This window comes from Cricetulus griseus, assembly GCF_003668045.3.
Source record: "Cricetulus griseus strain 17A/GY chromosome 1 unlocalized genomic scaffold, alternate assembly CriGri-PICRH-1.0 chr1_0, whole genome shotgun sequence".
Lineage (NCBI taxonomy): Eukaryota > Metazoa > Chordata > Mammalia > Rodentia > Cricetidae > Cricetulus > Cricetulus griseus.
The window spans coordinates 17,972,450-17,996,345 of NW_023276806.1; the positions used below are offsets into that span (position 1 = coordinate 17,972,450).

The 23,896-nt window shown below is 37.0% G+C and overlaps 1 protein-coding gene across 2 annotated transcripts in view; it reads right to left on the reverse strand.

Moving 5' to 3' along the window:
- Unc5c (unc-5 netrin receptor C) overlaps positions 1–23,896 on the reverse strand; it is a 349,129-nt gene that overhangs the window by 42,146 nt on the left and 283,087 nt on the right. The window contains exons 7-11 of one of the 2 annotated variants that reach the window (XM_035451641.1): positions 21,932–22,096; positions 6,382–6,438; positions 4,280–4,471; positions 3,268–3,612; positions 1,096–1,183 (exon numbers count right to left, since the gene is read on the reverse strand). In XM_035451641.1, coding sequence (XP_035307532.1) covers positions 1,096–1,183; positions 3,268–3,612; positions 4,280–4,471; positions 6,382–6,438; positions 21,932–22,096 — 847 coding nt within the window. The remainder of the gene's footprint in view (positions 1–1,095; positions 1,184–3,267; positions 3,613–4,279; positions 4,472–6,381; positions 6,439–21,931; positions 22,097–23,896) is intronic. The other variant, XM_035451642.1, reaches the window with a different exon arrangement.

A 23,896-nucleotide genomic window follows, 5' to 3' on the forward strand; every position in this document is an offset into this window, starting at 1 on the left:
CACACTGTTATAAATAACAGTCTTCACTTGGGTGTGTAACAAAAGAGGAAGTAGGGGACTAAAAAGAGCTGGCTTCCAGAGGCTGAGAGCAAAGTGCATGAAGATGATCACCTGGTCTGCCTTTGTCACACAGACTGCTCAGAGCCAGACCTGAAGATGCTTTTCCCTGAGACCAACAATGGTCCTTACACACCAGCATCTCCATTTTCAAAACATCCTTTGTTTTAAGATCTCAATGTGTTTTTGAAAGCATTAATCACTCAGGCTTCTAGTGCACCAACATGGATACACACACACACACACACACACACACACACACACACACACACACACACACACACACACACACACCTTTATGTGGGAATTAATCAAGAAATACCATCTCTGCTATGTCAGAAGCTAAACTCAAAATTGAATTTAGGACATCTAACCTGTTCTTATTATTTTTACTTAAAATAGCTACACATTGACAGGTATGGCACATTCAAAGTAGAACCTTTGGGTTCAGTATGGTTTTAATCAACACAAGGCTCATTTTTAAAGGTCTAATTATAAAAGCTAAGCATAAGAAGAAGGCTGATGATTCTTATGCTGGAGGATAGAAAGGGAAAGGGAAAAATCTGTGTGCAAGGGTTGCACTAGGCTGAGGTGGGAGGGGCATATCAAGGTGTATGCTAGGCTGAGTTGGGAGGGATATATCAGGGGCTGTGCTGGGCTCAGATGGGAAGGGATATCGGGAGCTGTGCTGGACTAGGGTGGGAAGGGCATTTCAGAAGCTAAAGGGTATCCACTTTTATGAACATTATCTCTATTATGGCTAGATTCTTGACCCAGGTCAGAAGAAGCCCGCCTATCTATCTAAATCCCGCTAAAGGACCATGAGTTCACTCATAGAAAAGATGTCTAGCATTTCATCCATACTCATGATATGCAGTGTCTGAAGCTTCAACAGGAAAGAAGTAAAATTGGACTTAAAAAAATAGACCTAGACTCAAAAGTACGTCACAAAATATATTGGGTCTGTCATTTCTATTGTACACTTCTCCTCCAAGTGAGACATTGATAAAGTCAAATGCATTAGAAAAAAATATTTACCTCATATTTTCTTTCCTGTGTACAGTCACATACATTTCGTAGACTCTCCCTTGGGGAATGGCCCCAGCGGGAATCAGCAAGCTCACTCCTGAATAGCAAAATAAAAAGAAAAAATTACCATGTAAGACCTATGAAGCAAAAGGGAACTTCTAGAGTTCCTTTCGGGCAAGCAAAAGGGAATGAAATCCTGTGCCCATGGAGCAACAGTCTTTGCATTTTCCCTAAAAACATGCAAAGGTCTATAGCTCCCCTCCCTTTTTGCTGGCCTTGCTTTTCATCACAGCTCCCTCTGAAATGTTATGGAATTACTTACAAGAGTGATGTCATTTTAAAAGTTCGTGTTTTATTTAAGGAATAGACAGATGGTTCCACTGTTGTTTTTCTTGTAAATTGTGGAGAAACCAAAAACTGCTATTAAAATTTTAAACAGCTGCAATGATGCATTGTTTTTGATTTAAAAAAAAGTTCTCCATGAAATTCAAAGTCAGGGAAATGCTAACCTCAGCCATATCAGAAAACATTTTCACCCCTTGAAATAGCTGGTGAGCATTAGTGTTATTTCACAACAGAGCTAGAGATGGGAAGAGTTTATTATACACAACTCTAGAAAATGAGCAACAACATCTCACTTAGCTGCAACAGATCAGAACACTTCTCCTTTGTTGATGTTTGGCTCCAATGGGAAGGGTGATTGGTATGAGCTGTGTGACAATTGGACCTCAGATAATATTGAAGCAATTTGAGTTGGTTTCAGGATGTCCTGGAGATCCTGGCTCTAAAATCTTGTTGACAATGTCTGTTTATGGAATTTGAGCAAGTTTTCAGGTGATGTCCATAATGGTGGTCTGTGGTCTACCCTATCATAAATCCAGCCCAGTTATGCACAGATCAGCAAGCACTACAGAGAGTGACTTGGTTGAAGATATTAGGCTCCATCTTTTCATTCCCATGAAATGTACCTTAATTAAGTACAGTAAAAATGAATAGACTGTCTTTATGAGGATAGTGTCTGACACTTCTATGATGTCAAAAAAAATGAGTATCCTTGAGCAGCATGTAATTGCTTAGTAGATTGTGCCCAATGAGACATGGCAGCAAGAAAACTTGCCCAATTGGCTTGGCAATTTTGGTAGAACCCTGTCTGTGAAGGTGCTTAAACATGGCATTCGTGAGGTAGAAGGGGCAGCTATGGTGCTGGGGAAGCATGGCTTATGGAGAGCATGAGACAGCCTCACATCCAGGCTATAGATTCCTGTGGTTTTGTACTCATATATATGTATATGTACATATCTATATATACATAAGTGTATATGTAATTATACATTATATGCTATGTGTTTATTAGTAATACATATAGAAATACAATATGTATATTTCATACATATAGGTAATATATAATACATAATTTTATGTGACATTATTATAATAGGTCAGTGAAGTTATTTTTGTTATTTTATTGAAAAATAAAAGAGTTAGGCTGTGCTTTGAAAGTAGCCATTGGCTGTCTTATGTCCTGTAGTTGCAAGTTCATCAGTTTTACTGAAAATGAATACCAGCTTTCAATATTGGCAGCCACCGACTTAAGTCCCCTTCAGAAGACCATTTTGTTTTTTATTCTTTAGATATTGATAAACTATATAATATACTTAAAAATACATAAAACTACAAATGTATCCTGGATGAAGTTGAGATTGTAGAAGATAAATCATAGACTGGAATAATATTTTCTGATGAATGATTTACTGAATAATTAATAAATGAAGATTTTTGTGTCTATTATGTAATATTTCCAAACATTTAGAAAGAGGTTTTCTGAAATATAGCTATCTCAAGAAAATTCGAGGAAACCAACTGACTGCATTTTCTAATTAGTTTGTTTTGGATAACAGGTCCTATAATGAGGGTTCCTGGGTTGATTATGCCTTTATGGTAGTCAGTGCCCATTCTGAATTGCACCTTCTTTCTAGAGGTACCGAATTTAGAATTGGTTGAATGAAGATGAATGGTTTTGTAGATTTTGTATGAAGTAATGCTTGAGATCTACTGAAGGGAAATTTGAGTTATACTACATTTAACATTTCAGACTCAATACAAAGCAAATGGAGATAAGATTTTAGAGACTCCAATATGATTTCAAATTGCATCTTTATCAGTTAAACTTTTAAGAATTACCTGAGTTTGGAATAATGAGGTGACCCCCAAGCGAGTTGAAGGTGCCAAATGCCGTGCAGGATGGGTCAGTCTGTCTCGCAAGACTCTGGTTCTTCATGTTAAGAGCCTCATTCTCTAGCAAGGATTGGGTCATCTGGGGTGACAGCTTGGATGTGAACTCAGAGAGGTCATCTTGGGGAGTGACAGCACCCGAGGTATTATACACTTTGATTTTCAAGTTGGGCAGTGGGTCCAGAATTGGAGAATTGGTCATTGGGATTTTATCTGAGACATCATGCAGAGCATAGACAGGTCCCCTGTACATGGCTGCAGCTGAGGTGAGATCCGGGGGAACTGCCAGGAGATCTGAGTCAGAAAGAAAATAATTCCATTTATATTCTCTGTTCAGACCAAGCTAGATTAGGGAGAAACCACTTCACACCTTTAAGCCAAAGCAAAGCTGATCTGTTAACTGCACAAGGAGACATCAAAGGATCTGGGAAACAGGGCAAGCTTAGTATCAGCATCTATCTTGTTATTGTCCTTTGATAGGTAAACCTTGTTCCTTTGATATTCTGCCTTGAAGTCTAATCATGACACTTAGAGTATTTGGCCATTTCACCAGACTAGAAAGAACAGTAAGAGCTATGAGTCACTATCTGGTAATGGTTTTGCTTGCCTATGCTAATTTCAGATTCATATGCACATCACTTCATTAAAAGCATTATAAGAAGGTGAAAAGAGATGAGAAAAATCAATGAATCAATGTAATTGTTCTTTCAAATAGAAGTTAAGATGCAGGACAGAGGTAGCTGTCAGAAAAACAAACTGGAAATGATCTGTGCATCTCATCAAGTCTGACTTATTATATAGAATAATTTCATTCCTATAATGAACAAAGCCAACCAAAATCTCTCTCTTCACTTGGCTTATGTTCTAGCTCAACCAGTTATCACAAATGCAGCTGAATTTGAAGCTATGCAGGCACACTGCTCACCACATATATAACTCTTAGGGAGGAAAACTCACTGACCTTGTCTGGCAGCCTTGATGTTTACAGGCTGAAAGCCGCCATTGAGTGCTGAAGAATCAATGATGTCAGACTCAAAGTCACGGTGGTTCTTCCGATAGACGAACAGGGCCACTACAATAGTGATCGCCAGACAAACGGTGACAGCTATCACAATCCCAACATAGAGAGCAACATCATCAGAGTCCGGAGCAGCTGGAAAGAGAGAATGAAACATCAGACCAACTGCTTCTAGAAACTTCCCACAGAACACATATGTATTGCAGTAATTTTTTCAGACATTTATTACCATTTTTATGGGTTAATTTCAAGTCTATTTCAAAAGCTATATAAAACGACTATGGCTTTTCAGTGGAAAATTATCTCTGATTTCTTTTTCTTTCTCACTCTGCATCAATCCACCCACTAATCTATCTTATAATTGGGCATCATAACAGACTATTTATTGCCAGGCATTTAAAGAAACTGGAGCCCAAACCATCCCAAACCACAGGAAATAAAAACTTTATTACTTTTTTTCAGGTGAAAAAGTTTGGGAGGACTATTACTCATTAAAAAAAAAACAACAAAACAAAACAAAAACAACCCATAAACACTGTCAGAAACATCTGGTATGATTTTAATCTGTATGTGGATAGAACCAAGATGTTTTTCTAACTACCACTCCAGTCATAAAATTACTTCCCATACACTCTTCTCTCTTCCACTTAAATCAGTGCAAGAATGGACGGGAGCCATGGAACTGTGCCATATAGCAAAGCAAGTGTGAGGAGTGAACATGGTTGACTAGGAAGCTGTGTTTTCAGAAGCCCAGACCAGGGGCAGAAGCTATGTGGATTCCAGCTTATGATACAGACACAGTATCTCTCAGCACCCTGAGCTTCTTATGGGCCCATTAGAGCTTCCAGATTAAGCTTCAAATTACTGGAACAAACTATAGCTCTATGATGTGTCAGAGAGAGAAAGGTTTTGGTCAATGAGGTCATGCTACCTCAGGAGGCAGGTAAGTATTTGACCAATACAAGGTGCCATCCACTGGGGGCTATTTCTAGGTAATGCAAACAGAGAATTCTTATAAATGCTGCTGTTGCTTTGGTAGCATGAAACATGCTTGGATCGAACTGGAGAAGATGGCAGAAGCTGGTTATTCAAGTAAAATAAAAAAAGGAAGTTTTTTTGAATCAGTTTGACATTGTTAGGTCTTTGTTTTAGACCCATCAGCAATATTCAGCCAAACTGAACAAATCTGTAGTCACCTCACTGCAAAAGAGCTTGTGAAGGAGTGAGAATCAACTGAAAACTTCATGGTCTGTTTATATCCATGTACATTTGGGGGTGTATAGATGATTTTCAAATCTAAGGTTTTGTGATCTAGAATTTGAAAAACCATTCCTCTCTCCCAATACCCAGAGCCACATGGTTTATGTGGAGAAAGAACTCATCATTTTATCTGCCAGAGGTTCCCAGCAATTCCCCACACTCCTGTGGCCCAGTGCCTATAATTGTACTGGCGGTTTATATGAATCTACTGTTGGAAAGTGCCCTCTTTAGAAACTATCACCCTTCCCAGGATTTTTCAACTTTCTTGTCAATCAAGTAGATATTAACAGCATCCCTCTGACATCCCAATTCTCTTCATTATGTGAACACTGCTTTCAAAATGCTGACTCTACTTTGCTGTGGGGTTTTACTGGGGACCTTGTTAGAAGAAATCTTAACTCTGGTCAGAATAGTATATCTAATCCTTAATGACTGACTTTACTTATTCATGATTTATAGCACAACAGATCTGCATTTCCTTAACCTTTCCTTTTTTAGTATATGAACCTTGCCCTTTATGTATACCAGCCAATTTCATTATATGTTTTCTCCGTGATGGGGACTAGTGCTGTCAGTGGTGGACTGATAGCTTTCAAAGCTGGCAGCGACTTGAAATGACCCTTTCTTCTCTTCAGCATTGAAAATCTAATTTGCTTTTCATGTTAGAATACATTAGGCTCCTATTTCCTGTGTGCACATCTGTGAGCCAACGCAAGGCAAACTTGAACAGGGGCAATAATGTTAAAGGACTATTTCCCAGCATAAAACCCAAACATCAAACTTACAAGAAAATCCATATTCATTCTGGGTTCTGTGGTCAGTTGGAATGGGGTAAATGAATCCTTGAAAAGAAAAACAAAACAAAACAAAACAATGAAACAGAAATGGGAACAAAATCAAACTAATGAAGGAAAACAAAATAGGAAGCATGAAAAGACGGCTTAATTAAAGGAAAAAGGAAAAGAAACCTGTGGTCCTTTAAAATTCTGGCAAAGGATGGAATTATGATTCTGTGCCCCCTGTTTGCTCTGGAGCCTCAAGAAGAATTAATAAGTAGGCAGATTGAATTTCAGAGCAAAAACTGGTCTCGAGTCACTAACTTTGGAGTGCTTAAAGTCTTTCTTTTATTGAGCATAAACTCTAATGGATCTAATTTATTTCAGACATCGAGAGTCATTAGCATAAGGAAAATCTTTTTTCCCTTATCCCTGCCATATGCTTTAATTCCCAGGACATGCTCAGAAAGCCCTGAACACTTTTCTTTTTCTTTTTTATTTAATCATAACAGCTTGCTTTTGGTCTTCACAGAGCTAAAGCAGGCCTGTCGTCACTGGTCAAAGTTTAAGTACCCATTTACCCAGCTGAGCAGTGTTCACCTTGCCAATGTCTGAGATCCACTTTTTGGATTTTTGGTCATTGTTGTCCCTTTCATTTAGTAGGAATCCAGTCAAAACTGCCTGGGGACTGTGTAGACTGTCCATACAATGACAACTGGGTGTTTTTTATTTGAAATCATTTGAAAATCAATTGGGCTAAAATAGTATAAGCTTATTTATTTTAGGGCTTTAGAGGGATGTTTTACACTAACAACCTCATCCCATTGAAAATGCAGAAGCAGTGTGGTAAGGAACCTTTTGTCTTTTGAACAAATTTTGAGTAAGAAACCACTGAGAACAGTAACATCATACTAAAAATGCCAGTACAAAGTGGAGGGAAATAGGCACAAATGGATAAAGATGAGGACATAAAGTTTTTGGAATGAGAAATCCATGGAAAGAAATATAAGTCCAACTTAAAACTGGCACCCAGTCTTCCCTGAGATTTTATATTCTGCAGCATATGAATTAATCAAATAACACAGCGCCATTTGGATTAATCAAATGAAGATGAACACAGGCATGCGAATTAAACATTCCTAGTAATACTCAAGGGCAAAAAACTAGAGAGGAACCAGAAGAATCACAATTAATTAGTTCAAAGTGAAGGTCTGGAAGGCTTTAATGGCAAGGGCAACTCCAAACCAGGCTGCAGGTAGCTCTTCTTCAGCCAGCAGAGCACTCACTTCTCACCAGCCATTTACCTATTTGGGATTTAATTCTGGGAAACACACAATGCTACTTTAATGAAAGTGAGGCTTGCCGAAGCACAGATAGGTTTGCTCTGAATTAATATTTAATGCTTTATTTTAGAGCAATGATTGCAACCTCCTACTCGGTTTTATAAATATTATATTTCTTATCCCAGTTGTCGGAGTCCATGTACTAGTTTGGTTTTCATTTTTAAACATCTCTGTGTGGTAATAGCCTTTTTCCATGTGTAGTCTGTGAACTCAATAAAAGGACAACTGGGACAAATAGATGCTTTAGAACCCCAAGTACTCAGGGCAAACCTAGTTTATTGCTATGGAAGGAGAGCCCAGGATGAAGCCCTTCTTTTGGAAGTAAGGATGCTTCTGAGAGGAATGTTGAGAAACATATTCTTTTTTGTATGAGACAGGACAAGGACATTAGTGTAAGACAGAGACTCAGAAGTGTTCTGATGATGGTCTGTAACACGTTGGTAAGCACTTGTAGATGCCTGCTTGAGTGTGCAGGAACTCTAAATTGCATGAAAGGAAAACATCAGTCTAGAGACAAATGACATGCTCTCAAATATATCTTCCTTAAAGCAGGTCCTGGTTTTCCTTGATGGCTTATATTCCCACTTACCAGAAAGATTCTTGTTCTTGATAGGCAAAACAAAGAATAATTGAAATTTATAGTTCTTATTTTCTAATGCCCCATATTTATTTAGATCTGGACCATTCAATAACCATATTGGAGTCATATGCTGTGATTCTGAGACTTACATTGAGATCCAGGCAGAGGATTGCTACCTCATTCATTCATTCATTCATTCATTCAACCATTCATTGAGCAGGTATGCTTGAATTCTACTATAGTCTCAGTTCTGATCTAGTTATGGTAGAAGATTCCCTTCTGCCCAGAGCTTTCCTTTTGGCCTATTCTTCATAGTAAATGAGAAGTCAATGACATGATAAAATAATCATAATATTAAAAGTGTTCATTAAAATCAAGCACACAGGCTGAAGATGTAGCTCAGTTGTAAAAGGCTTGCCGATGATATGCAAAGCACTGGGTTTGGTCGCCAGCATTGAATATGTACAGCATCAGGATGGGTGATGTACACTTGCAATCTCTGTACTTAGGAGGTAGAAACAGGGAGATGAAAAGTGCAAAGTAATTGTCATCTACGTTGGAAATTCAAGATCAACCTAGGGTAAATGAGACCTGTTTGAAAACATCACAATCTTCATTGCTGTCATTGTCATCATCATCATCATCATCATCCATTTAACAGAAAGAATATGTGGTCTGATCAGAGAGATACACAGTAGCAGATCATAGAGGACTACAGGTTCACAAAGAAGCTTTAATTTTATTACAAACAAAATGGAAACTACATGTTTGAAACACGAAATAAGTCACTTTGGGTTCTCTACAGAGAATACACTGTGGAAGGAGCAGAGCCACAGTATTTCAGTTAACACACAGCTGGGAGATAGCTTTTAATATATCAATATATTTAGTGAAGTGCTGGAGTTTGAATTTGCTTTCAGTAAAACAAAATAGAAAAAAAAAACCCTAAATGTCTCACTCACTATTAGTAATTTCTCCTAGCCAATAAGGACCAATCTAGGCAAACTGTCAGTTTCCTACATGGAAAAACCTAAATCAGACCAAAAATTAAGTGTGCTCAAAGCCCCAATTTGCTGTGTTATGGAAACACTGGGAAAGAGTTTTTGAAGGCAACTCTGAAACCACTTCCATCTTTTTCTAAATACTTCTGCTGCTGCATAAGGAAAATGCCACTTAGACTGGAATGGTAGATCACTGCACCCTGTGAATGAGAGAACAGGAGCATTTGCAGAACTTGTTTTTATGCTTTCCATCTGATTCCTGTCTCCTGCAACACCCGGGGACATTTTCTTCAGTTAATGAGGTGGCCCTGCTGAGTGCAGTCCTAGCAATAATGAGGAACAACAAGTCCAGCACAACACAGTACAAAACGACTGTGTTGTAGCGTCAATTTGGAACCTAGTTCATATCGTAGGGATTTCACTTAACTTCTCTGATATTTAAAGAAAGATAAATGAAAGAACATCAGGGAGGCTGGCCAACATAGTGAACTTGAGTTTATGTCCCTGAATTAATCAGCTTGATAGACTTCTGTGTGAATGCCAGCTCTACCATTCTTAGGCAGTGACAAGTTGAAGGAATGACATCTTCCCCCCAAGTTTCGGTTTTCAGCTCTGTGTGGGAGACTATAGATTTTTGTTTCTACAGCTGTAGAAGGGAGAAATGAGGTTGATGAAATCAATAAGTGACAAACAGTTAGGGCCATATCGTGAGGAAGTAGTGTTGAACTGCACTGACATACTGGGTTCTAAGGGAACTTTGTTTGTAGGATGAGTGTGGCCTAGTTAATGAGTGACCTCAGAGAACTTGCCTGAATTTCAGTTCCCTGTTGACTGCAGAGCCAAGGAGCCCAGTTTCTCTGAGAAGCCATGGATGATGCCCTCTTTTAAGTACTATGTTCTCTTTTAGTGTCCCCACTGTAAGGGGCTTATGCTTGGCCTTTGTGGCTTCTGACAACCACACAGGGACATGCTTCAGGAGTAAGTTTCCAGGAGCAGAGTGAAAACTGACAGTGGCCTGATTTCTCAACCTGGAGTGCTCCATTTCTCAGCGAGGGATTTGGAAGGGGGCAGAGGTGCAGGCTTTTATTCTTTGGATCCTCACAATGTTTGGGGGTTTGTTTTGGCATTTAGTCACTAAGGTCCAAGGACACTAAATGCCCTGAAATGAGATGAACATTCTTGGGAACAAAATGCACTCCATAATCTCAAAGTCACATCTCTCTGGCATTTTCTCTGTTGCAGGCAGGAGGCCTGCTGTAGGATTCGGTAGCCTTAGCATCTGTGCCATATGAAGCCAATTCCAAAGCAAGCTACAAGAGAACTACTTTTACTCTATAGTCTCTTAAAAAAAGAACCTTGAATTCTTAAAGAAGTTTCACTTCTAAAGATGAAGTTTTCCTAACCTGGAATACTAGAAAATGAGGGTTTCATTATAAAGAAAAAATGGTTAATTATTACTATATGCATATGCATGCATGTCTATAAGATTTGGTGCTAAGATGACAAAGTGGCAAAGTACAACTTTCAGGAGACAGTTCTCTTCTCCCACCAAAGGATCCCGGTGTTAGACTCAGGGGCATCAGCTGCTGAATCATATTGTGGGCCTTCATCATGGGGAAAAGCTTTCAGTGAATTTCAAACATCTTAAAAACAAGAACAGGGTTCTTGAACAGTTTGTGCAATGTTCCTTTGGCTTCTAAAGCATCTTATAATTGCTAATAACATTTCAAGAGATCACACTGTCTAAGCTCTTCAGTCAATGAGACTGTGTCCCAAAGGCTAGGAAAGATAATTCCAATAGAATCCAGGTTTAAATTCAATCTAATGAAGTTTGATTTCAGCCATTCTCGTCAATCGTGTTGATATCCAAGTTTGTCTTCTCTAAATCTAGGGTGTTCCACTCACATTTGTATTGACTCTAGACTTGGACTGCAACTATCATACTACCCATTTTGTGATTGGTGGTAGAAAAGTGACATGGGAAAAGGTGACTCCTATTTTACTCAAGGTCATCTACTATTCCAGGGATGGGAATGCCCATATTTTCCAACTGATGTCCAATTGTTTTAAAAATCAGAGTCCATGTCCAACTATCTTAAAATGGAAAAAGACAATTCTTTGGTTTCAAATTTCAGTAACAACACATAATCTTTGTGAGCATGATCAGTACCTGGAATCTGCACAGTTACATGCCTGAATGTAGCCTATTTGGTGGGTGTTTCACTTGGGTGTTATTAGGAGCAGTCTATAAACTCCACTTTCCCCAAATGCAGCAACTACTTTTATTTTTCTAGTTTTTAGGAAATGATTGCTTTCAGTAAATTATGAATATTAGATGATAGCAAAAAATTGTCATAGCTTTATGATTAAAATTATTTAATGTTAACTACTTTTATTCTATAATTAGTATTTTCATACCAAAATTATTGTGAAGGCTAATTTTGATTGTCAACCTGACAGGATTTAGAGTCACCATGGAAACAAATCCTGGTATATCTGTGTGAGATATTTTAGGTAAAGGAAAGTAAGCGGGGGAGACTCACCCTTAATGTGGGTAGTAGCATTTTACTCACAACATGAAGTTACTGATTAAGATACGCAGGCCAGTCTCCATTTCCCAAGTCCTGAGACTACAGGCACATGCCACTGTGTGGGTGTTGGGGAGCACCCCCCAATTTATCATGCCTACATAGCTCTCCCTAGCCCCAGAAAACAATCAAATAAAATGATAAAGCTGTAAGACCAGAAAAGAGCTCACATGATAACAGGAATAAAAATGAGAAAGATTTGGGTTTATACAGTAGCTCCAACATTTATCTGTGGGTCTCAGGTGGGTCGGTAGTTTCTAGTCAATGTTTCATTTTCTTACTTTGCATAATAGGACAGTTATTAGCGGTAGTCAAAAGACCCATCTATGAAGTTACTTTTTCTATCTTTTGAGTATTAATTAAATTGAACTCAAGTCATTTTTGACTCCATTTAGCCATGTCTGACATTGAAGGGAACAATTTCAGCTACAGCCTAACCAGCACATCATTTTGTGAAAACAGAATAGAATTAAAATTAAAACTGAAATTCTTTTAACTATAAAAAAAGATATGGTAATTTTATGCCCTCTAAAAGTTGAGAACTCCTGACCCAGACTTAGGGAATATTTAAAAGGAAAGCATGTGTGTAGATGCTGTGGGAATTAGAAATCTTTACATTTGAAACCAAGCTAGTCAAAATGGAAACACTATGGTTTTTTAAGGATTCTTGCTTGCCTTCAAGGTTTACTCAGTCTTCTGACATGGTGTTGTTTTTATGACCTTAACATGTATACATAGACTTCAAGATGCTGCAAGACCTCTAGAAGAGAGGACCATTTCTTCTCTGAGATGATGATGATGATGACATCATAACTCACCAGTTACACAGCATAAATCAGCAATGCACATCTGTGTTAACCTCATTCTTAACAAGTTTGTGGTTCTTTTGTTTGATTTTTTTTTTTTTTTTGAGATGAGGTCTTACTGTGTTGTATATTCTGGTCCAGAACTCACTAGGTAGCCTCAGCTTACTTCACTTTTCTTGCCTCACTTTCTCATGTGCTGGGATTATTGGCATGAGCTACCACCCCTGGCTCAAACTAATGTTTTCAAATCACCAAATTTTAGTTAGTTTAAGTTTTACTTCTCTGTTTGACATACACTCACCGGAAAACTGCCCAAGACTTGATTTCATTTAGGATCTAATCATTAGAAGAATCTTCTCCAGGTAGACTTGCCCTTTCCTTGACCTGGCTGCCTGGTCTGTTTGCACACCAGCCTCACATGTGGGATATTTGCCTTTCTATCACATTTCTTCTGATGCAAATTTACTTGTTAAGCCTCCAGAGTGACTCAACAATAAACATGCCCAGGTTCAATTTTTGTTTCCCCTCTAAGTCAGGGCTTATTTTATAAACCCATCAGAGCACTAATGATGTCAAAGTTCAGGTTTGTTAAAAACACACAAGGTCGTTTATTATAATTTACTGGTTCTTCTGAGGATTTATTATTGATGGGGCTTACAGGAATCCAAGAAAATGAATATGTAAAATGTAAGACATGACAACAAAAATGGAAAGAAAAATTTTCTTATCACCATGTCAGTCATCTGAGGTTGCTGTGGCTATTTGTCGCTTCATCCTTCAGAGGACCCTGGCCATGCCACACCTAGTTGGTTCATGACCTTGTTTGTAATAGTTGCCAAGCACACCTTATGAAACAGGTAGATGATGAATAATAATCCAGCAGGGGAAAGGTCTTATCTCTGGGCTCACAGTGGTTACAGCATAAATGCCTGAAATTCATCTCAGTTTACAATCCAGATTAAGCATCAGTTGCCCAAGTGCTTTTATGATGGAGAATCTAAAACCATAAATGTTTTAAAAGAAGAATAAAATATTATTACATTCAAGTGGTTACACTCATAACAAAGGACTTAGACAGAAAAAAAATAATTTGGAATCATGAACTAAGGTGACTATAGTGTTTTAGCGGATCTGTTGATTTTTTAGGGTTTGGACTAAACCCATTTTGCTCTGCTTGTTGGTGTGGCCTACATCTTTCCTGATGCCCCCAGAGATGCCACTAGAGGGGAAAGGGCTAGCTTTTGTCTCCTTACACTTACCTCTTTGGGATCCTAGGTGTTCATCAGGGTTTCTGAGGTCTAACATTTTTGACCATAGCCTTGCTTTCAAAAGCAGGAATGTTTTAGCAGAAAGTGGGAAAGGCTGACCACACTGACTATGCTGGAGACTATCAAGAACTGTGTTGGTCAAGAAGTCCATTGGCAGAATATTTATTTGCCATCTAGGACACTGTGTACATCAAGTACCATAGAAAACACAGCTATTACATCAACTTTTAAACTGCATGTTCACTGTCTGACACTCACAGCTATGCTTTCTTACTAAACTGCTGTGTTGACAAGAATTTTGCTGGAAAGTGACTAGCACCTTGGCAAGTGCCCACCGCAGGCAGTTATAATCACATCCTTCTGAAGCAAGGGAATGATGATTTGGTAGGTAAATGATTTCCCAATGTTATAAGCACCTGGGGTTGCAGGAGCCCTGGTATGCAGTGTGTCCACACTGAAATTTACATGCAGAGTTATACTACTTCCTCTGGTGAGATCTGATGGAGCTGTGTGACATGCAAATGTTTTAATGAGTAGAAAGTGCTAAATTTGCACAATGCATAACATTTTCATTTTCCAGAGTCAGAGGGTTCATTGATGCACTCAGTCCCAGGTACTTCTTGTCTGGAAATTGCATTTTATATTTGTGTTCTATAGCATAAACTCTCTTCAGTGAGAAGTAATTCTCAGTTCACATTTGAACTCTTTCAATACTGGTGTGGAAATTCACATTTCAAATGGGATTAAAAGCTGAAATTCACAGGAATATTTGGAGAAATGTACCAATTTAATCCAGCAGTACACATTTATGGACGAGAATACATTTAGTCTTTGAACAACTATTTTCCAAAAGAAAGAGAAACATAGATTAAACTATTATAAAATATTACCTTCTCTTAAAAATAACAATGGATTTCAGCATAAAATTTTTTGTTTGTTGGCTTAGCATTATTTAAAGATTTCTTAAGGGATTTGTTACTGTCTTGTTTTCTCTGTGTATGTGTCCTTCTGTTTCTCTTGTTCTCTGTCATCAGGTCATCTCACACAATCCTATTTCAAAGCTATACTTTAAATACAGGGAACAACGTCCTTCATATAATTTTCAGGATAACCAAGAAAATGAAATATTTTAATAAGCAATCAGCACAATATCCCCTACAGCACTGCCTTCTGAATAGGAATTACTAAATAAAAACATGGAAATTTGTTGTGGGGCTTATTTCCTTCTCATATCAGAAAAATAGACATATTTTATTTTCAGTATTTTGTTTGTTTGTTTGCTATAATCTATGCTGATCAATGTATCAAAATACTCCAGTGTTTGAAATAATTGCATTCTTTAAAAAATTTAATAGTGTGGCCACAAAAATGTGAAGTTTCTTTGGAGGTTATTTGGAGAGTCTGATGCTTTAATTATCATTGCTAATGTATTTTAGTACACTCACACTAACTCCTCAAATTTTTAATTTGGAGGAACAATGTGTTGTGCCTAAAACAACAGCTTGCTTTGTCTTAGGTCAATGAAGTTATGCCCTCTCTGTCCCTGTCCCTGTCTCTGTCTCTTGTCTCTGTCTCTCTGCCTCCCTCTCTCTGTCTCTCTGTCTCTCTGTGTCTCTGTCTCTGTTTCTCTCTCTCTCTCTCTCTCTCTCTCTCTCTCTCTCTCTCTCTGTGTGTCTCTCTCTGTCTCAGTATGTATGTATGTATGTAACTTCCTAAAAAAACTGATATATGTGGATTGTCTAAATTTAGTGGAGTTTTGTCAATATCTTAAATATTTGGATCTTGTTATACAAATGTCATTCCATGGCATTGCACAATGAATCTGATATATCAAACATTCTAAAATAAGGGTGGTTGTATGCACTAGGTGATACATGCATGACAGACAACTGTGAAGTAATGGAAAACCATAATTCAATTCTAAATCCCATGTCTTTAGAATATTTGGTTTACTGGCTTTTCCCATCTCTTGCCGACCTGGGTTTTCTACAACCAGACTTTTCTGCTAGTATTTTATTAAATACTATTATTAATAATCTAATTTGAATCAACATGACCAAGATCTCAAGATAAACCAGAAATATTGCTATATCTCAAATTTAGAAGACCCACTGTCAGATCATGCTGGGACATTAGGATTCCCTCAACATTTCTTTTTGAAAATGTCATTTATAACTAGAAATATAATGGAATATCAAGTACAATGAATGTGCAGAACAACAATCATATACAAAAGATAAACGTACTTATAGTCTCATAAGCCTAGGGACAGAATAATTGTCAACAATAATTCCCTAAGCTCACTTTTAGATAGTTATATAAAAATGCATATATAAACCCCAAACCTGCTTTTCTGGGTTTGGATCATGAAAATATTTTAGTGCATACCTCATTATGTATTTCTTTTTCTTTTCCTTTTTTTTTCAAAACAGGGTTTCTCTGTGTATCATTGGCTGTCTTGGAACTCACTCTGTGGGCCAGACTGGCTTCAAACTCACAGAGATCCGCCTGCCTCTGTCTCCCAAGTGCTGGGATTAAAAGCGTGCCACCACCACCACCCCATGATTATGTATTTCTTAACCACTGCAGTTTTAAAAATTGTCTTTATGACTGTGAGTGCTTAGCTTTGGTGAGACATGTATTTCAGCTGCCTGGCACCCAAGAAACAGCGATGTGAGAGCCAGGGAGTGAGGAGGAGTGTTGTCTTATAGACATGGCATGGATGCTGTGCACATGAGCTCACAGCAGCTATGATGTTATCTGAATAAGACCCTCACACAATCAAACCAGCTCACACTTCCAGCATGGAGAAGGGGTTCTAGAGGCCCCACCCCTAGTTTAAGAGCTCTTGGCAGTTCATAGCTGCTGGGGAAATGAGAGTTACTTTTCTTTGTTTTTTGACTGCTGGTACTTTGCCACAGTGACTGGTCTCACACATGTGTATGAGTAGCACTAATTGAACTCAGAGTTTTATACACACACACATACACCCATGTACATGTGCAAGAACATACACATACATTGGGAGTGAGGTGTTGAGGGGAGTTAGAGGGAGAATAAGACCAGGATATTTTGTGTAGACATGAAATAGTCAAAGAATAAAAATAATGGGCTTTATTATAATAAAAGCAACATAAAAATAAAAATCTACAGATATACTTGATATGTACATAAGTAGTGTTTACAAACTGCATATGTACATAAATGCATATGCAGTGTTTATATTGATCTATTCATTCAAGTATGTTTGGTGTGCTAAAGGATAATTTTTAAAAATCTTTTCCTGAAATAAGCATGAAGATTTTACTATCCACAAGTAAAACACAAGTTTCTACCATAAATGCATCAACATTTAGTGTAATTATCTATTCAAAATATTAAAAACTTTTATAACTGATCCTCAAAACTTTGTGCGTGTATGTGTATGTGTGTTACACATGTGTGTTCATGTGTGCTCTTTGTGAGAGCATTTGCAGAGGTCAGAAGTCAACACTGAATGTCTTTCTCTGTTGTCAATGTTAATATCTGGGACATTGTCTCTTCGGCAAGACCTCTTATGAAAACATCAGTAACTTGGTAAGCAATTGAAAATTGCTTCAAATAGAAATTAAACATTTTAAAACTACAGAGCCTAAGCAAATTAACTCTATAAATTAGAACTACGAATAAAACAATAACCAATATGTACTTAGTCATAATGAGAAATCAAACTAAATAACAGTCAAAACAGATAGTCAAAGATTTTAATCAGCTATTTAAAATAGATGTTGTAAGTTCTATGACTTCATTTTTAATCTTTCTCAGTATGGTTTAACTCTTGAACTCATCAAAAATATAAAGCTGGATTTCTTTCTATAGGTTTTAAATTTCCATTGACAAAGTGAATTTAGTTCACTTACATTGTAGTTCTTGAAATGTGTGTATTTCTTTCTTCCCTCTTGCTTACTGTTAGTGTTACTATGGCCTTTTCTCTTCCTTTCCTATCATTAATACTTTTGCCTTGAGTTTATATATTCAATTCATATATTTGTAGACACTTTTACAATTATATCTGGATCACTTAGTCAATAAAATATAATATGAAAAATTACCATTTTCTCCCAGAATAATATATGGAATTTTAAAATACTACCCCAGTTTATAACTTCTTAGACTCTACATTAATATCATTTAGTTCTTCCTCAATTTCAGCTAACCCTCAATTATTCTTTATTTGATAGTATCAATTCTTAGTTTCCATTTTGTTGTTCACTCTGAATTTTATGAGAAACTATTGAAACCTTTGTCTCACAATCTCTTTCAATTTTGCTTTCTTGATTAATAAATGTCAGATTTCCTCATGTTAATTTTCAATTGCTCTATTCTTTTTCAGATAACATACTTTTATTTCATCTGTTTCTTTCAGCTCTATTTGATCTGAATCCCAGTTTCCTGATTTTTCTTCACCTTTATCTATAACTATATAACTATATAACTATATATATATGCATATATGTGTGTGTGTGTATTCTGGTTATTAATCTTGTATAGAGCTTTAAATTTCAAAAATCATGTTTAAATTTTCAACATTATATTTGATTCCCCCAAATGTATCCATCCTTGTAACAATATTCTATGCTTTTATTGTAAAATATAATTGACTTTATACTTTTACTTACTATTGTCCTGAGTCCCTGTGATTGGATGCTTCCTCCTTTGCTTTGTTTTAGGTTGTCCCTTATACTGGATTGTTCTCTTGGGAGATTTTAAATTATTATTGCATGCAATTTTCAGGAATGGGCTTATCTTCTCATACACCAATGCATTTATATTGCAGAAGGAATGTGTCCAGTGACTTACCCCCTGCTATGCTGCCTCAGAAGCTGATCCAAGTATGCTAATTACATATCTTTCTGGGTTTTTTGCTTCCTGTAGTATATCTTAAGCTCCATACCACAGCTGGGTATAGCATTGTGGTTTTACTACAGATTTTACTTAAATGAATACTTCATTTTCCTTTTCCGTACTATGATTTTCCTGTGGTTTCTTTAGAATGGTTGGCAAAACAGTTTTAATTGTTTTTCATTGTGGGTAGCAATGAATGAATTACAGCTTTATTTAGTTCTTTTTCCAAATCTCAGCCCAATTCTTTCACTAAACCTCTGACCCCATTGTAAATCCTGATTCCCACATACTCTTAAGACCCAAATCATGTCTACTTTGGCTCTTGGCCACTCTGGTGTCTCCCACACAGTTCCCTTTCCCTTTGTCTTGCAACTACCTTCCTGGTACTTGTAGATTTCCTCTCTCTCTCTCTCTCTCTCTCTCTCTCTCTCTCTCTCTCTCTTTCTCTCTCTCTCTCTCTGTATGTGCATGATTAGTGGTATTCAAGTCTGTAACATTTTATCTAATGTGTCTACATGTTTTGAATCAAGTTTCTTGTATTGTTAGGCAGTAAAGGAATAAATGTATCATAATTTGGTTCTTTTGAGGAAAATGATGACTAAATATTGACAATAGCATTTCTATTCATTTCCCCTTTCATATATCTTAAATGTCAATTTAGCTTTTTGAAAAATAATATACTATGGTATCTAGGGAACTTGTGAACCTTACTCAGATCTGTCAGGAACTTGGAGCTTCTTTTACCCAGCAGTATACCAATATTCATAACAGAATTTATTATATATAATTTTGAGTAGAATTATTCATTTCATACTTGGTCTGATATTGAGTACTCCAGCTTCTGTTTCAAGATAGGAATTAATCCAAAGCGTTGACAATTGTAACTCTGTGGCTTCCTGTTCCGGTCCATTCCTTTGTCTTAACATGGACATTGTTTGTCTTCCAAGCTTTGTAGTTTTGTTGTTAAAATGGCTTTAGTTTTCCAACCAAAGGTAATATTACATTTTTGTAAAACTTTGGCAGCAATAGTTCTCCAAAAATCCCAAGCTTAGTGGGAAACAGAGGCTAGAAGCTCTCACAGTAAAACACTGTAATTATACAGCAAAGCAATCTCTGCCGTTGTTTTATCACCTAGGAAATCGATAATGGCATAGACTACAATTCTCTGCTGGGCTAGAGTAGATCTAGGGGGACAGATGAGAGACTTTATTGACATAGTAGGAACTGCTGGCATAAGAAATCACAGCAGCAGGAAAAGATGGATTTTTTACCTAAGTGACTTCAATCCAAACTCCAAATATTTTTGTCCAATAAGAGACTTGATTTTTTTAAAGCAAGAAAAACACATAAATTAACAACCTCCCCCCCAAAACACCATCTGTGCCCAAGACTGTCCTTCCTAGTTATATAGTTATAAGCACACTGGCAGCCATTATTGTTGGTAAATATTTATTCATGAGGAAAAATTCCATTATGGTTGTGAGAAATGTGTTAGATACTGAGGAATTCCTGGTCACGAGGTTTTACTTTGAATGTCTTGTGTTAGACAAACATCTTAGTTTAGAAAGTATTTTGTAGAAGAAAGGTTCAATGTCCCAGCATGTAGTAGCATATTCATTGTAAACTATCTTGCCCAGAATTCTAAATGCATGGAATAGAAGCAGAAGGTACTGTACTTATCAATGTTGAGTTATTGTATTGAGAAAGGATGAAAGTATTAAAGAAAAAAATCTCCAATCTAAATATTTGTACTTTTCAATTACATCAATCAGCTTATTTCATACAAAAGAAGAATGTGAAATAATAAAAGGTGCCATATTCATGTTTTTATTTTTGGTCCTTAATTAAAACCTATGCGTAGGCCTGGGGATGAAAGCTATATCTTTATATAGACAATTAATAAACAGCCGTCTTCCCTTTATTTTCATGTTTCTAGCAAGAAGAGTGAAGTGGTATCTATCCCTAATCATCAGAAGCATAGGAATACGTCAATATTTATGGAACACAATTGAGAGGCTCCTGGATTGTCATTCAACATGAGCAACATTATTATGTATTTGTATTTTAAGTAAGTTTCCTTTTGAAACGTCTTTGTGTATATAGACTCTGAAAAGTAAACAAAGTTGGGCTTGTGTGGTGAAAACAATGAACTTGTTCTTAAATAACAAACACAATCTCTCCTCTGTGAATACATCTCATTATGTATGCAACATGCATGAGGAATGTCAACATTTGGCCCCCATTAGTTCAGATTCACCATGGCACATTGTTTAATCCATTTGCCTGAAAAAAAAAAAAAAACTATGCACTTTATTTTATTGTCAGGAAAAGAGATAATAAATTCGGAACATCTAAGAGCTCTTCAACAAATGGTTAGGAGTTTGCAAGTGTTAGTTGCAAGCTATCATTTCACTGACAAAATTCTATGCATAAGGCATGAAAATTAGAATATAGCTCTTTGCATCTACCATTTCACCTGAGCCAACTTCCATGCTCATTAAAAATTGTTTTTCTCTTAGAGTAAGCTAAAATTGTAGCCATGATGTAATTTCTAACACAAACCTAGCACTTTTAAGAGGTTGGGAAGTTGTTCTTACTAAAGATTCATTGTACATTCATAAAACTACCTGCAGAAACATTTATTGATATTTTATATTTCAAGAAGGTTGTTTCAGTGCCAAGCATGAATTACAAATAAATAGCTCACTTGTTGGAAGACATGCTTTGATTCTATGGGGAGTTTAAGGTACCCTCATTCACAAGGTAATACAGCTGAGTTAACAGTTGTCTAGCTAGAATGACAGCCCTTCCAAAGGAAATTGCTGAATCTTTTGTTCATTTGTTTGTTTTGTTTTTTTCTCGAGTGAAAGCAATACTATGCAAAACATTTGTTAACCAGACAATTATTATCCATTGTGGTTCCTGAGAGATTAGCGTTTCCCAATTATGAATGAAAGCTGGGATAGACCCGTATCATCCCATTCCTTCTGTTTTTCAGTGTCCCCAATTACTAATATTCTTTCGGGATAGCCAAACGGCTTGGTCTTGGGCCCCTCAGCGCCTGCCTGCGTTTCTTCACTTTGACTTACCTTGCATGCACAGTCCATCAGTGCAGTTCTTGGATTGCAGGACCAGGCCATCGCAGTCTTTGCCCCCATTCTTGGGTGCTGGTGCCGTGCACTCCCTCCTGCGCCAGTGGGTGCATTCTGTCCCACAGGGTGACCATTTGCTCCATGACGTCCACCTGCCATCCACTGCCACGAGAAAAGCCAGCATGAGGTCAGAACAAGCAGTTCCTTAAAGCGTAAAAGAAGCACAGCTCAACTCCAACACTGCAGTGAGAATGGAAGAAGCCACCCCAGTGAGAAGCCTGGCATTCACTGAAGCCTCTGCTGAGTGAGTCATGCTTTGCCTGTGGGAGGTCTGAGCATTTTGTTCCCTCTGATGGGTCAAGGAAGGCTTAGTGGGACACATCAGGAGCTATGTGAGCAAGTCATCACACTTCCTCTTTATTCATTAAAGGTGAGGCTTCTGGACATTGTATTGAAGATTAGAGGGTTTCCTTTTGGATCTAAGATTCCTTCATTTGTAGTGCGTGTAAACAATGAAAGCAAAAATGTATGAGAGTTGGAAGCAAAGAATGGGTAGGATGAAGGAACTCATCAGTTTTCTTTTCCCCTCCCCTGTCTCTTGACTTCTATATTCTTTATATTTTCTTTATGTCATCCAGGACACTTGATTTGGAGGAAAACTCTGCCTTGCTTTCCTGGAAAGACAATATTACTTGTAGCTTATTTTATGATTTCACTCCATTATTTCATAGTGCACACATTTCTATTCATGCTGAAATAATATTTAAGTAAATCCTAATTTTGGCAGTGACATAATAATTAAAAATTGACCCAATTTCATTCTAACTTTGGTGGATTACTTGTAAGAAAGCTCTGTGATCATGAGTTGAGATGCCTCTATCTTGAGAATATACAGCTTGATGTCAATTAGAAAAATAAAGTAAACTGTCAAACTTCAAAACAAATCCTTTTAAGTACACTAAAGAAGAAGGATTAAAATGTTAAACCAAGTTTAAAAAGTGTTTGATTTTCCCGGAAATACATAAATGTTTATGATTATTTAGAATCCCACATAAAACAATGCCAAACATCATTTATTGAACCTTTAAACTTCTCAAATTCAAATACTACAAAAGCAATATAAATTTTAGTAGCTTACTGTGTTGGGCAAATCTGTCTTATTACTGAGTAAATATACTACGCATAATGTGTTCTAAGATATTAACATGCTTATGTGTAAAACTAAGAAACACATTACTATTTCCATAATATAGAGTTGTCTTTACTTCAGCTCCCAGTTACCTAGAGCAATGACATTTGCATTGCTGTAGCTCAAATATTCATGCCTTTTCCTTAAAGCACTAGCACATATGTGTATGTTTGTGGACATAGTGTGTGTGTGTGTGTGTGTGTGTGTGTGTGTGTGTGTGTGTATAGCCAGATTGCTGTTTCACAACTAAATTGGTCGATGGAATCTGAATTATATGAGTCAGAGCCTAGGTGAAGTAAGGGACTGTGTATGATAAAATCTGAACTTCTGCACTTAACCTATAAGTCAAAGTGGGTTCGATAAATACGAGCTCTAAAGGTTCAGTACAGAAACCCATTTTGATATTTCAGGTCAATACTTGAAAATGTAATCCATAGATTATGTTTTTCTCTCTGCCCACTTCTCAAAATGTTCTATTAAAGGATGCACATTAAAAAAATTGGGCAAAGCAAAGAGAGCTAAGGCTGTGCATTAAAACACTGAAATGAGTAACAGAATTCCTAACCATTGAGTACACTGAATTTATGGCTTATTTCAAAACAATTTATCTTAACTTCTGGATATATTATATGACTAAGCTTTTTAATATGCTTAGGATTTGGTTTGGATTTGTTAGTAACTCAAATTTACCTGGAGTCAAGAGCTGGTAGAAATATGAAATACTACCAAGTGGCAGATGGATACAATCTTGGTATAGGAACCATTGCAAATAA